Source organism: Lepidochelys kempii, chromosome 7 (assembly GCF_965140285.1).
Source record: "Lepidochelys kempii isolate rLepKem1 chromosome 7, rLepKem1.hap1, whole genome shotgun sequence".
Taxonomy (NCBI): domain Eukaryota; kingdom Metazoa; phylum Chordata; order Testudines; family Cheloniidae; genus Lepidochelys; species Lepidochelys kempii.
The window spans coordinates 28,703,901-28,717,886 of record NC_136386.1 but is presented as its reverse complement, the minus strand read 5'-3'; the positions used below and the strand labels follow the sequence as shown (position 1 = coordinate 28,717,886).

Here is a 13,986-nt window from a genome sequence, read left to right as displayed (position 1 = left end):
GGCAATTAAAATTGTGAAAAACAGGTGAGAGATAAATGGAGGCATGTTCCATGCCCCAAAAGACTGACATTCCAGAACAGTATGAAGTGACCTAAAAAGACACTAGGATGTTTATATTCAGACACCACCACACTGCATAAAAGCCCCTGTAAGTAAAATGATTTAACACACTATTTTGTTTAAATCTTGTATTTTTATTAGACCTTCTCTGCATATATTTTAAGCACCTTCTCCTCCAAGTCACAGTATAGTTTTGAACACTGGTCTAATGTAACACAACGTGCGATGCTTCAAACTACTCTGCATTCCTTGATTTGGAAACTGCCACTTTAACAGCCTGCACGATGGCATCTTTATCAATGCCAAACATCTTAAGGAGCTCAGCTGGTTTCCCACTTCTTGGCACATGGGATACAGCCAAGCGAGTAACTGTGATACCAGGCTCTCCAACTAGAGCACCTGACACTGCTTCTCCAATGCCACCTAGGAAAAAGACAGTAACATTCATAAAATTCAGAGTGTCTAGACTAACAGGCTATTTCTGCATAAGCAACTTGCTGCAGCTATTAAAATAAAGACAATTTGGAAGATCTAAAGGTTACAAATTTGTTTTGTTCCCATGATAAGGCTGCAGTATCAGCACTGTCACCTCCCACAGGCTAGACTTAGGCAAGCCAGGTTCAATTCCCCACTTCACCACAGACAGAGAGAGACCCAGGCAAGTCACTTCAGGTAAAATTTTCAAAAGATCTTAAGTGATTTATAAGCACTTAGGAGCTTAACTCTTACTGAAAGTCAATGGGACTGAGGCACCTAAGTCAGTTCAATGATTTTGAAAATTTTACCTTTAGTCTCTCTGTGCCTCAGCTCCCCATTTGCAAAATGGGAATAAACTTTCCTATCTCACAAGGATATTGTCAGGTGCTCAGATACTATGGTAATGGGGAGCTATATAAATATATTTAAGATAGAGAGAACTCTCAAGAGGTCAGCAGCATTTTTCAGAATCTGGCACTGAAAGACAGATTTACTGTAACTTTGAGTGACAAGACCATCACCTCAGCAGTGTGAAATTAAACTATTGATTTACACTGGCCCAGCAGCCACCTACATATGGTGCAACCCAAGAGAACGTTGAATTTATAAAAGCACCTGAGTTAGGTTCCTAACCCCCACTGAATTCAAGGGGATTTAGGCACCCTGGTTTAGGCATTTTGTAAATCCTACTAGATGTCTATAAATCTTTAGGTGCCTAAATATCTTCATAAATCGGAGGCTGAGTCATTGCACAATGCTGGGAGAGAGGTAGAAAGAGGAGTCATCTACCAACAACAGCTGCCGGAAGCTGTCTTGCAGAGGCAGACACAGTGGGCTGGATTCTCTTGGGCTACACCATGTGTAGGTGGCTGAACCAGTGTAACTGTATCAATAAGTGAATTTCACCCTGCCAAGGCAATTGTCTAGTCATGCAAAGTTACAGTAAAAACATCTATGTAGAGCGGAGAATAGGTGCAAAAAAGCACGTGCTCAGTCAAACTACCAGCATTGGTGTTCTGGAACAGTGGCATGTCTAGACCAGTATTTACAATGATGCTATCTCACGCAGGCTGAAACACTGACCACAAACCCCAGTCCAGGACAAACCCACAGTGACAATATATAATGATGCCGTACTTCATGTTTGTTCCTCTAATGACGTCCCTTTTAATGCTTCCCTCCCACGCAGAACAAGGCTGACACGTAGATCATGGAAACAACAATCTGTTCCCCTTTGTGTAATGTAAAGTCTTGCCCTCACAGGACACTTTTACACAGGGAAGCCACTGAAGACTTGTGCAGGCAGAAGATATTTTGCCATAGGCCCTACACATGACTTTTTACCCCTCTGGTGCTCTCCAGGTACCCCACAGCAACAACAGGGAATATAACAGGCCTGGCAAGCCGCTGCTGCACAGATTATGGAATGAAGAGAGGACACTGGGAATGTATGCCAAGCAATCCAGCATTGAGCCCAGTGACTCAGGGAATGCCAAGGAAGTGCACATAGCAGTGGCATCTATTACATCTTTTAACACACTGGCTGCTGTATATGCTCTCTGCTGGCCAGTATGGAGAGGCAATCGCTATAGTCCCACAATCACCCTACCACCTCTGGAGTTTATAGCATTAGCAGGAACAGAAGGATCAAGATTTCACCGGATCCATGTTTAAGGAAAGACCCTAACGGAAACGGTAACTACAGGGGGCCTCTAATTAACCCAGTACCTTAAGGAAAAAACAGAGACTTTCACCCCTCACGATCAGTTTCCATTGTTAAGGATAACTTTGCAAGGAAGATGGCTGGAAACTTTTTTTGAAAGAAATAAAGCCATGAGATCAGCCATGATATTTCTGAGTCTCAAAAGTCAAGAAGAGACTGTAGGCTTGACAGGCCAGCTCTGTGGGCTATCACTAAGGTTGCAGGTCTGTCATGGATTCAGCGAATTTCCGTGACCTCCGTAACTTCTGCAGCAGCAGCAGTTTGGGTGTCTGGGAGGGGGCTCAGAGCTAGGGGTTAGGAGGGTGCGGGGGGAAGGCGCTTACCTGGGGTGGGGGTCCCCCTGCAGCTCCTAGGCAGAGGAAGAGGGGGGGGGTCTTGGCACCAGGCCCCAGCCCTGTAGCTCCCAGCGCTTGTGGTGGGAACAGCAGAGGCACTCCTGCTCTGGCCCCTGCCTCCACTGCCTAGGAGCTGCAGGGACGTGGAGCCAGGTAGGAAGCCCTGCCAACCTGCCCCACCAGCACAGGTCCCGGGTCACCTCCCCCAGCAGCCCCGGACTCCCCTCCTGCCCCGACTTGTAGCACCCTTGCCCCCCTGAGCACTCCTGCCCATTTTAGTCAGGGTGGGTATTTTTAGTAAAAGTCATGGACAGGTCATGGGCCCGTGAATTTTTGTTTACGGCCCGAGACCTGTCCATGACTTTTACTAAAAATACAGGTAACCAAAAGATAGCCTTAGCTATCACCACCTGAAATCAGCTTACCTTCAGGGTAATGGTCTTCCACAGTGATAATTCTGCCTTTGGTTGCTCTTGCATTTTCAAGTATAGTTATCTTATCCAGGGGTTTTATAGTGAATGGATCAATCACTCGGATGTAGATTTTTTCTGTAGAAGTGGAATTGTAAAGTTATTGTACAATATGGTATGTGCCTTTGAAGAATGTGAGTTAAAAACTTCTGTGAGAAATGCAGTGCGAAACCTTGAGAGGCTCTTGCATAATTACTGAAAAAATGGCTCTAATCATTTCCAGAATATGATTTGCAAATTTTTTATTCTGAACTCATGAGTCATGAATGCTCCCTCCCCATTCCCTCAGTCCCTGGAGATGGCTCCAGCTCTCAGCACAGAGACCTTTGCCTCACAGTAAATGCAGTATGGTAGCTGGACCCAGACTGAAGGCTTTTCACACACAGTTTTTATTGCAGGTCATCTGCTACTTGCAAACTGTTTGAATTTCACAAACCACAATCGCTACTTCTCCTCTAGCCAGCAACGCAATCTGAGTTTACTCTGCCATCAGCTCAGAGTCTGAGGCCCATGTTTTCTGCTAAGGTACAGCACAACTCAAGGACATGTACAAAATGGCTTTAAGCTACCTTAGCTTCCCCCTGTTCTTGGGCTTGCTGCATGTTGAGCCAGCTCTCACATATGTCAGAGCAGCCTGAGGCCTGGTCTAACTTGTACCAGCTACCAACCACTGCAAGGGGCCAATACAACAGCCAGGGATCGCTGAGGCACAAGGAAACCTCTGCCATGTTATGCTGACAGTTAGAGGATGGCTTAGGAGCTGCTATGTCAGCTCTATGCCATCAGAGGATGCCTGTACAATGGGATGATCCCTGTGTGGCTGGTTATACTGACTTTAGGGCTTGCGGTGAAGTACAAAGCAGTTACAGTGTAAAGGAGAATCTGGCCCTAAGAATCAAACTTACAAAATGCCGCAAGCAGCACAAGGTCATGGTAGAACCTCTATCTACCCAGGCACAGTGTGCAGAGCTACCCACTAAAGCCATTTGAAGCATTAATTGTATCACATTCCGAATGTCTTGTAATCTATTTTTGGGCATAGGTTATTGAATTAAGAGGTGGATTTTGTTGGTCACATTCTCCTATTATTCCACTGAGGGATTTTTGTTTACTCCAAGAGATGTCAGTGGACTAGACCATTGTAAAGGATAAGGGCTTCCTGCTTCTATTTAAATGCTGAGGCACTGATAGAAAATCAAGATAGCAATGAAACAGACCTACAGCAAGAAGCATTGTGTACCAAAGTCCTATTTCAATTATCTTATTCCTATTATAGCAAATAATTTATGCAAAACATTTTAAATAAACAGTCAGATTTGTTATTCAGTATGCCTGTTAACTGAAACAGAGCTAAGTGTGCCAACACAATTAATCCCTTCCTTATATAGTGTTTAGTACATTCTGAGCACAATAAAAAAAATAAAAGTTAGTACTCAGCCAACTGGTTCAGATATCCTAGAAAAGCTTTGGCTTACTGCAGTGTATTAATCCATCTTCAAACAAACAATATACAAGGCATAATCAAAAACTAATGTGATAAAATAATGCAGGACTTAAAGAGTAAGTGTAAATGATAATTTTAAAAAAATTTCAGAGACAGGTGGTACTTGTAACCCAAGGCAGATTTTATCATTCTGAGTCCTGGTTGTTGGTGTAGTTCAATGGCATCCAGCCTGTGTGCCACTGTATGCCGTACTAGTGTATTCTGACTGGTTAAAGAGAACAGAGAAGCAACAGTTACTCTTGCTAGCAGCCCCACTAAAGTAAACAGGATTACTCACAGGAGTGCATATTTACGGGATGAGATGCATATTGTGTATTTCAATTAACAGGAGATCAGCTGTTCTAGAACAGGTTTTTATATTTAAATGAGTTTACATTTATCTGTACAGAAGACTCAGCTATCCACCAATCAGGTTGGCTGGTACTGATTACTTATCTGTAACTAGACCTAAAGAAACCTCCATTCACCTTTCTTCAGCTGCTCTGCTGCAGCTAGTGCCTCATGCAGAGTCACTCCTGCTCCAACAACAGTGACCTGGTCATCCTTACTCTTGACCACCACCTGAGAGGAAAAAGCAAATGAGAATTATATATTTTTTTAGTTTCCTCTTTATGATAAATATTGTTGATGGCTATTTGACTAAGATTCCTTTAGTTTTCTTTACGTATTGACTAGGTGGAGACAGAATACCCTGGAGAAGAAGGGTTTTTTAAGAAGGAACCTGGTATGTTATTTCAGATGGCACAGTTCTCTAGACAGTACTTACCTTGGCCTGTCCAATCTGGAAGTCCTCGTTGCTGCTATAGATAACTTCATTTTCAGGACGACTGGTCCTTATGAAACAAACGCCCTGTTTCCAAAAGGAACACAGCCTGAGTTACAAAAACAGCTGTGGCTAAGGCATTCTAATTTTTACACACATAAAACAAACTTTCCAGAAATTGATTTTTTTCATTCCACTTAGCTCTGGGTTTCATCCCTTCGATATTATCAGTGGTTTTATTGAGCGAACTTTCCCTGCCCCACAATTCTCCCTAAATCCATCACTAGTGCTTTTCAATTACCACTACTCTCAGTCATCGCTGCACAGTTAACCTCTTTGTCATGGTACACAAGCAATTTAATATCTTACTTCTCTTCCAAAGGTCATCCAGTTTTTGCTTCTGGAAATGAAAATCCTACCTGACCTAACTGGGATTTAAAATCGTACCACACTGCTAGAAAAGCCAAAGATAAAAAAAAACTAGGCAAAAGAGGAAAGCCTCAACTAAAAGCAAGGAAGTTTATATTTTTTCTGTTCATTTTCAAACGCTCTTCCAAAGGAAAGTATCAATTCTTTTAACAAACCACTACGTGTATTCCTTCCCTCTTTTCCCTTGCTCTTGCTCTCCTGCTCTATGTTTTGCATCTCTCTTACGATTGGCCATATTTGACACACCAACATCTCAACCCTGCTTTGCTTAAGGCAGCATTAGGAGAGGCACAGGAGCAGCAACTCAGGTTATTCAATCTTGGTTTCGGCAAAAACTCTTATTTTAGTCAATAGGAGTTTCACACAAGCAGGGACTGCAGCACCTGACGTTTTGTTGCCAGCAATCTTTGGAGACAATGGATCAAATTCAGTCAAAGACAGCCTGGAGTAAGCAGGAACATAAATGGATTTATCCTCAGATCCCCATTGTGAGATGGGCAATGAAATCCCAGAGAAGTTAAGGGATTGGCCCACGGTGACACAGGAAGTCTGTGGCAGCACCAACAGAATTTAGATCTCTTGAATCATAGCCCAATCTCTTAACCAAAAGTGTTATAATCTCTTGAATGATAGCCCAATCTCTTAACTCATTAACAGGAGACTGGAAGAAAAAGTGCCAGATCCTCAGGTAGGGTAAGTCAGCATAGGTCCAATGGCGCTACAGTGACTTACACCAGCGGAGGAACTCCCGCACATGCTTTAATTTTTGTCCACTCCATCCCCAATGCCTTCAAGTTACACTCAGCTGGGCTGAATGTGTACCTCACAGAACACCACACTGGGGTATGTTATGCTTTTTGCCCACCCACTGAATACCAAAACAGAGCTAGTTACGCCATACCATTCCCCACATTTTTGAACCAGTTTAGATCCAGGGTGTGACCACTGTTCAACCATTTATGTGAATGTGCCCTAGAGTAAAACACATCTCCCATTTGTGCACTCAGCACGAGTCAGGGCAGAGTTTGTCTATACCGGAGTTGGAGCTCTAATTTCCAGCTCAGGCAGATATACGCATGCTAGCTCTGATGAAAAATGAAGCGCAGATGCAGAAGGGCGAGCAGCAGGACAGGCTAGCCTCCCCGAGTACAATCCCATCTGAAATCCTAGGCATGTACTCGGCTGACTAACCCATCCTGCTTCTTACACCACTGTGGCTATGCTTCTATTTTTAGCGTATTAGCTCAATCAGAGCTAGCAGATACAGCCGTGACACTGGCAGACCAGGTGGCAGCATATGTCAAGGCCCCAGGCCTCACTGAACACTTACAAATGCATAGCTGGAAATCAGTTTTGTTTGCCTGTATATTAGCATTATCAAAATAGATATTAGATGTTAAGTTGACAGGAACGTGTTTAGACTTTTTAAAATGCTTGTAGGGTGCTGCATGTACTGATGTCACTTATAACCGCTATAGCCCATGTTATAAAAAAGGGGTCTCATACATGCGGCCGCGGGGTTATTTTCTGTGGCCCGCCAACTCCCCACAGCCCACAGCCCCCCCCCCCCAGCATTTACCTAGAGCGGCTCCGGCCTGGAGTACACCGGGGGCAGGGCAGGCTCCCTCCCTGCCTGCCCTGCCCCGCTCTGGGAAATGGCCGGGATGGGGGGGACGGGCACAGGGGTCTGTGTGTTGCCCTGGTCACTCCGCCAGGTACCTCCCCCAAAGCCCTGGCTGCAGTTCCCCATTTCCGGCCAATGGGAGCTTCGGGGGAGGTACCTGGAGGAGCAGCCAGGGCAACACACAGACACCTGTGGCTCCCCCCACCAGGTCCCGGCCGCTTTCCGGAGTGGCGCGGGGGCAGGGCAAGGTGCACACCAGGCCAGACCCACCCCTCCCACCCTGACCCCCTGCCCTGAGCCCCCTTCTGCACCCCACACCCCTCCTGCACCCCGAACACCTGCCCTAAGCCCCCTGCTGCATACCTCCTGCACCCCAACCCCTGTCCTGATCCCCCTGCCGCACCCCACACACTTCCTGCACCCCCTGGGGGCAGGAAAGGGGTGGGAAGAGGCGGGGCAGCAGGGGGATGGGTGGTCAGTGGTGCGGCCCTCGGGCCAATGTACTAGTCCTCGTGTGACCCTCGTGATCATTTGAATTTGAGACTCCTGGTATAAATTATACTGAGCATTTGCATTCTAAACCTCTGTAAGTGTGTAACTCACCAAACCTGTCCTGCCTACAAGATGGCCCACTGAAGGCAAATGGGTATTGTGTAGCATCAAAGGAGAGAGGCCTTGTTGATTGCATTCCTAACTCCCTCCAGGAAGGAGAGACCTATGCGTGAACTCATCCCATCAGTTTGGACTCTGGAGTAGAGGGGAAATCTAATTATAGAACATACCACCAGTCTGGGGTGTCTGCCCTGCCTTTTGATAGTCTGACAGTGCCTTTAGACACTCCACACAGCATGACATCATCTATCCAAGCTGGAAATCACACCTGCAACTCCAGTATAGACATATCATCAGACTTCTCTAACTGAAGGAGATGTGTTGCCACAATGCCAGTGCCTTTGAAACTGAGGCATACAAAAGATGGGCTAGTAACAAACAAAATTTCCATCACTTATTAAAAATACATTTAAAACAAATACATATTTTCCAGTTCAGAAATGCTATGGCATAAACCTTAGTGTTAGCAGCTATTTCTACTGCTTTTTCAGCAGATACAGCATCGCTAGGATAAAAGACAGTTGAATTGGGAACAGCACGGAACATGCACAGATCTTCCAGCCCCATCTGAGAAGGTCCATCCTCACCTAAAAGAAGAAAAAAAACAGGCACAAAATGGAATGACTGTCTGCTCTGGGGACTCATTACAGCAGAGAAGGTCAAAATAATATATATCAGGCACACAGAGGACATGCAAGTCTACCTGCTTCAGAAAAGAATCATCTTCTCTTTAAACTTGGAACCATCTAAATAGTAAATAAGAAGACAGAAGGAAACTAAAAAGAAAGAGAACTAGGGTTATAAAGAAAAAAAACAAAAATAAAATGCAAAAACAAAACAATAGGAAAGAAAGAAGCAACTAAAACAGGAAGTGTACGGAAGTAAGAGGAGGAGCTATAAGACATCATAGCACCTTCAGATTTACAGTTCAGCACGGAAGTTTTGTAAGCAAAAGTTACGCTCAAGTAAATGGTGTCACTCTGGATTTAGACTGCTGGAAATGTGAAAGGAAAATCACTTCTACTTCATCAACAGTTAATAGCCCATTTGATATGATTATTTTCAGATTTTTATGTTTGTTTAAAAGACTAAATGAGGATCCATATATTGTAGTAAATAGTCTCATGAAAGAGCAGTAGAAAGTACAGATATTATTCATTTAACTGTTCAAGTATCTTGTGGCATAAATTGAAGGTCTATAAAAAGACTCGACACAGAAAAGCGTTCTGTGAGCCATGAGTCGCCACAGTTAAAAACAAAAAAACAAAAACCCAACAGAATGCCCTTACGTAATAGGGCTCTGGAGGTGGCACTATTCCAGACTAACCCTGCAAAGACTCCTGAATCCAGTCATGTCACTGCCTGCAATGGCAAAGGACAAGCAGGAGCAAAGCCTATCTGTTACAAAAGAGGTTACAAAAGAGTTGACGAGAAAGGAGAAGAAGAGTGTGTTTTCATAAGAGAAGCCCCCCCTCCCCCAAAAAAACCACAACTGAGGAATTTTCAAACAGTACCAAAAAAAAAGAAGTACCAAATCCTGGCTCCTATGTAAGTTCAATGAAAATAATGTTGGAACCAGGGCAAAAGTGAACAAGGAGTCTTAACCCACAGTCATGACATGGGAAAAACCTCCCACTGACATGCATGTACATACAAGCACTTGCACTGAATGGGACTTCAATAGGAGTTTTCCCATCATTAGGTCTGCACAGTGGTTATGCTTCCCATTGAAAGTGGCAAGCAGAAAGGCCACAACAACTAATGGACAAAGCAAAAAACCCTGAAATTCAATACTACTAACAGGCAATTGAATCAAAACCCAAGATAAAGATTCTAGTGTTAGTTCCACTTCCAATTATATTTCAGGCTTTTACAATCCACCTTCAATATTATCCATTATTGTTTAGCACCAACAATGTTCAAGGTGCTTTACAGAGAAGTATTAAGAGACAGTTCTGCCAAAAAATTACTATTTAAGTAAAAATCCTGTTAAAGCAGAAATCTGGCATACAAGGGCAACTAAGAATAGAAAATTATTCAAGTTTTTATGTAACAACCCCCCTGGCTCCAACAAAACCCAAGAAAGTTGGGGTTTTGAACTCCCCACAAAATGGCTTGAATGACAAAATGTCACGTGATTTGCCAACATGTTATAATCACTAATATTGTACATTAAAAACAATCATTAAGATGGCAGAGATATTAAAGCTCATGCTCAAATAAATTGGTTAGTCTCTAAGGTGCCACAAGTACTCCTTTTCTTTATGTACACACTGTAATTTCTGTTCATACACATTTATACTGTCCACTTATTGGCTTCTATAACAGACTGTAATGGCTCATAAACCACTTTGATCTAATCAGGTGACTAGCTATCTTGTTGTTGTTGTTGTGTAAAGTACATATTTACAAATCTGACTCTGACCCTTCATTTATTTTATTGGCCCAATTTTCAAAACCACAGAAGCCCAGGATCACACACAATTGTGTGCCCAATCTTCACGTCAATTTCCACCACTGGCCAGTTCAGGTTCTGAACTCAGTGTGAGCCAGGGGTTTCTATAAAAAGATTTTTTTTTCCCAAACAATGTAAACAACAATTCTTTTTGAGCCTTTCTATCTCAAAAGGACTCTTACCAATTTTTCCCAAATATTCTCCTTTGCAAGACTGTTGGTAGACATACAAAATTTTAGGTGCAAAGAAGTTTTTTTCAAAAAGGTTAGAAGTGGGGACAAAATCCAACTTATAATGGAAACGGTCTTATAACCATAACTATGGAGTCCCCACTGTAGCTCCACAGTAAAACAGTCCAAATGACAAAGGCCATGAAGCAGATCAGAAATCACTGCTCTCACATCAGATGAAGTGAGCTGTAGCTCACGAAAGCTTATGCTCAAATAAATTGGTTAGTCTCAAAGGTGCCACTAGTCCTCCTTTTCTTTTTGCTCTCACAAAGGCAGTTCAGCTAATTATTGGAGTCTCATTCTCCCCAGCCAGTGAAAGCTAAAGATAGACACTGATTTCTCTGATGGGGAAGAGGCTCTTGTTCCTTTGGATTTTGCTGCTGGTTAAACACATTAGTGTTAGATTGTGGGAGCTACAGACTATGAAAGGGAGGACTGGTCTTTACATAACAAGCTTTGTAAAGAAAAAAAAACTTAATGATACACCCATGCCATAACCCTATATGCTACAGGGGGCGTGGAGACACTCAGCTATAGCTACATTATGAGGCTTTTAGCGACACGGCTGTGCCGCTACATCCATGTTGCTAAAAGGCACGCAGTGGAGGTGCTGTTTGTCGGGAGGAGAGCACTCGCGCTGACAAAGCACTGGTCACTCCCGTGCTTTTTGTCAGTTAAACTTTGGTCGTTTGTGGGGAATTTATTTTAACACCCCTGAATGACAAAAGTTTTGCCGATGAAGTGCCAGCGTAGATAATCCCTAAGTGTTTGATATGAAGACATATAGTACACAACCATCCACTGAGCTGGGACAAGGCTCCATCTTCCAGCTTGTCTACAGGATGTTTTTGTACTGCTTTATATTGGCTTGTGGTAAAGTTAAAGTGGTACAAATCCCTAGTGTGGATGTCATTATACTGTATAATTTATATATTAGCATAGCTTATTCATGTACATTTAGGAATACACACACAATATGAAAATCTGCTCCTGCTTTCATTTTGCAATCTTTATGCTTTTCGCTCAGTCCATCCCCCAGAATAAACAGACATGCATTGAGCAGTTGTGGAGGTAAGCAAAAACCGGAAGGGGTACTGCAAATTCCTTAACTGTGCACCTACTTCACAGATCCTAGTTTTCTAAGCTATCTGTAAGGTTAAGAAATTTAGCTGTTAATAAGTTTATTAATGACTGCAGTAAGTAAGAAACACTGTGATAAGTCAAAATAATTATATCAAATGGGTAAGTTTAAACAGCAAGTCCTATCTCCCATAACAATAATAAAAATCGACTAATATCTAAGACCAACGTTGTATCTTTCATAGATCTCATGGCGCTGAACAAAAGTGGGTATCATTATTCTCCCATTTCAGGGATAGGGAAAATGAGGCAGAGAGAGCAAGTGACTATCAAAGTCACACAGCTAGTCAATAGCAGAGATGTGAATGGTCATCACTGAAGCCACTGAAAATTTCTGGTCAATAACTCCAGGTTGCACTTACCAATAGAAACGCCACAGTGAGAGCCACAGAGATTGATGTTACTCTCAGAAATGGCAGCCATACGGATCTGATCAAAAGCTCTGGTGAAAAAGGTGGCAAAGGCACTCGCAAAAGCAACAGTCCTGTCACGAGTGGCACAGCCAACTGCAATGCTCACCTGGGAGGAGCAAGAAGAGGGAAGTCAATTAACAAGGAAAATTGGTTAGTCTCTAAGGTGCCACAAGTACTCCTTTTCTTTTTGCGAATACAGATTAACACGGCTGCTACTCTGAAACCTGTCATGATGGTCTGTGGGAGTTTTCACTGTGAAACCTCTTTATCTCTTGTGACAAGTACCTCCAGAAATTCCTACTTAAAATCTCTCTCTTTCACTAACTTCAAATCTTGTCCCTATTAATTGGATCTTCACCTAAGGAAAGCAAAGGCAATTTCTCCCACCCAATCCTTCTGCTGTGGAAACCCCAGTAGCATCCATTCTATTTATTTAATTGTAATTGATTGTTTGTATAGCATCAACATCTTTTCTTCACTTATTTCCAGCCAGCCATTTTGAGGATTCTCAGACTTGACTTCCTCTTATCTTTTCTTTTTCTGTAAATGAAGGCTGTGCATTTTCAATCTGGAGATTTTACTACCTCCAATTTGCAGAGAGAGTGATGATGTAAACAGCTATGGATGGGTTTGTCCACCTTTGCTTCGGACTGATGTCTACCACAAAGGTGCTTCACCAATGTAGATGAGAGCAGAACATAGCCCTATGTCAGGTTATCTTTAGAATCCCTTGATACATTTACACAGTACCTTTTATTTCATTATCACAGAGATATTACTCTGCTCTTGGGGCTGATTTTCTCTCACTGACATGAATGTAAACTAGGAGCAACTTCACGGAAGTCACTGGAAGTATACTGAAACAAAACATGCGAGAGGAGATCCTGTGGTCCTTAGGCTACAAGTTATTAAAAACCAATGGCCAAATTCTGCTCTCAGTTACACCCAGGCAGTTTCATTTGCTTCAATGAGGTTGCACAAGTGTCAGACAGAATTTGGCTGAAAGAACATTGTATTATTCTATGACATAATAGATTTTTTAACCCTGTCATTATAAAAACCATAAGGACAATATTGCCTAATTTTCTCCCTCTGTCCTCAACTTTTTACACTCACTCTTGTGTTACAAATTGTCAAGCTGTGCCATTCTATATTTCCAGTCAGAAGAGAGAGTTAACAAGTCTCTTGAACTGACTCTCCACAGATCATGTTGTGGGATATGTTGTTGTTACATACACTCCATTTGCCTCTTTGCAAGTTCTGCTAAGAAGCCAAATGTTGTGATTTTTTTTTAAGTTGTCTGTTAAAGATGCATTTCCATTGTGTTATTATTCCTGCCATGTAGTTTTTTCCTAAGCAGAAGGCAAATCAAATTACAATGCCTGGATAAACACCTAAAATCAAATGCTAAAACATTTATCACCAGGACAAAATTATCTAAAGTCTCATCTTCTGCTGCAGGATACACAGTATTTCATAGAGCAAAGGAAATAATTACCATGTTCTGTTCAGCAATATAGCATTCAATGAAGCGGCTGGGATGTTCTTTCCTAAACAGGTCAGAGAAGGTGGAATTCTTTGTGTCTCCATCTAAAGCAATTACTCGGTCATTGGCATGGCCCAATTTTGCAAGTGCGAGGCCATAAGCTTTGCGGGTAGCCATCTTTGAAGACGAAAATAAAGCAGTACTGTTACTAGGTTGTGAATGGGATTTTTTGTTTGTTTGAGGTATGTTAAAATATTTTATTAAA

The 13,986-nt window shown here is 42.6% G+C and overlaps 1 protein-coding gene across 2 annotated transcripts in view; it reads right to left on the bottom strand.

Annotated features, from left to right (window-relative positions):
• Nucleotides 1-13,986, bottom strand: part of TKT (transketolase) — a 44,560-nt gene that overhangs the window by 6,411 nt on the left and 24,163 nt on the right. The window contains exons 8-14 of one of the 2 annotated variants that reach the window (XM_073351562.2): nucleotides 13,734-13,898; nucleotides 12,185-12,341; nucleotides 8,454-8,584; nucleotides 5,336-5,419; nucleotides 5,037-5,130; nucleotides 3,021-3,143; nucleotides 174-483 (exon numbers count right to left, since the gene is read on the bottom strand). In XM_073351562.2, the coding sequence (XP_073207663.1) occupies nucleotides 296-483; nucleotides 3,021-3,143; nucleotides 5,037-5,130; nucleotides 5,336-5,419; nucleotides 8,454-8,584; nucleotides 12,185-12,341; nucleotides 13,734-13,898 (942 nt within the window). In that variant the 3' untranslated portion in view covers nucleotides 174-295. Of the gene's footprint in view, nucleotides 1-173; nucleotides 484-3,020; nucleotides 3,144-5,036; nucleotides 5,131-5,335; nucleotides 5,420-8,453; nucleotides 8,585-12,184; nucleotides 12,342-13,733; nucleotides 13,899-13,986 lie in introns of those variants that run through there. The other variant, XM_073351563.2, reaches the window with a different exon arrangement.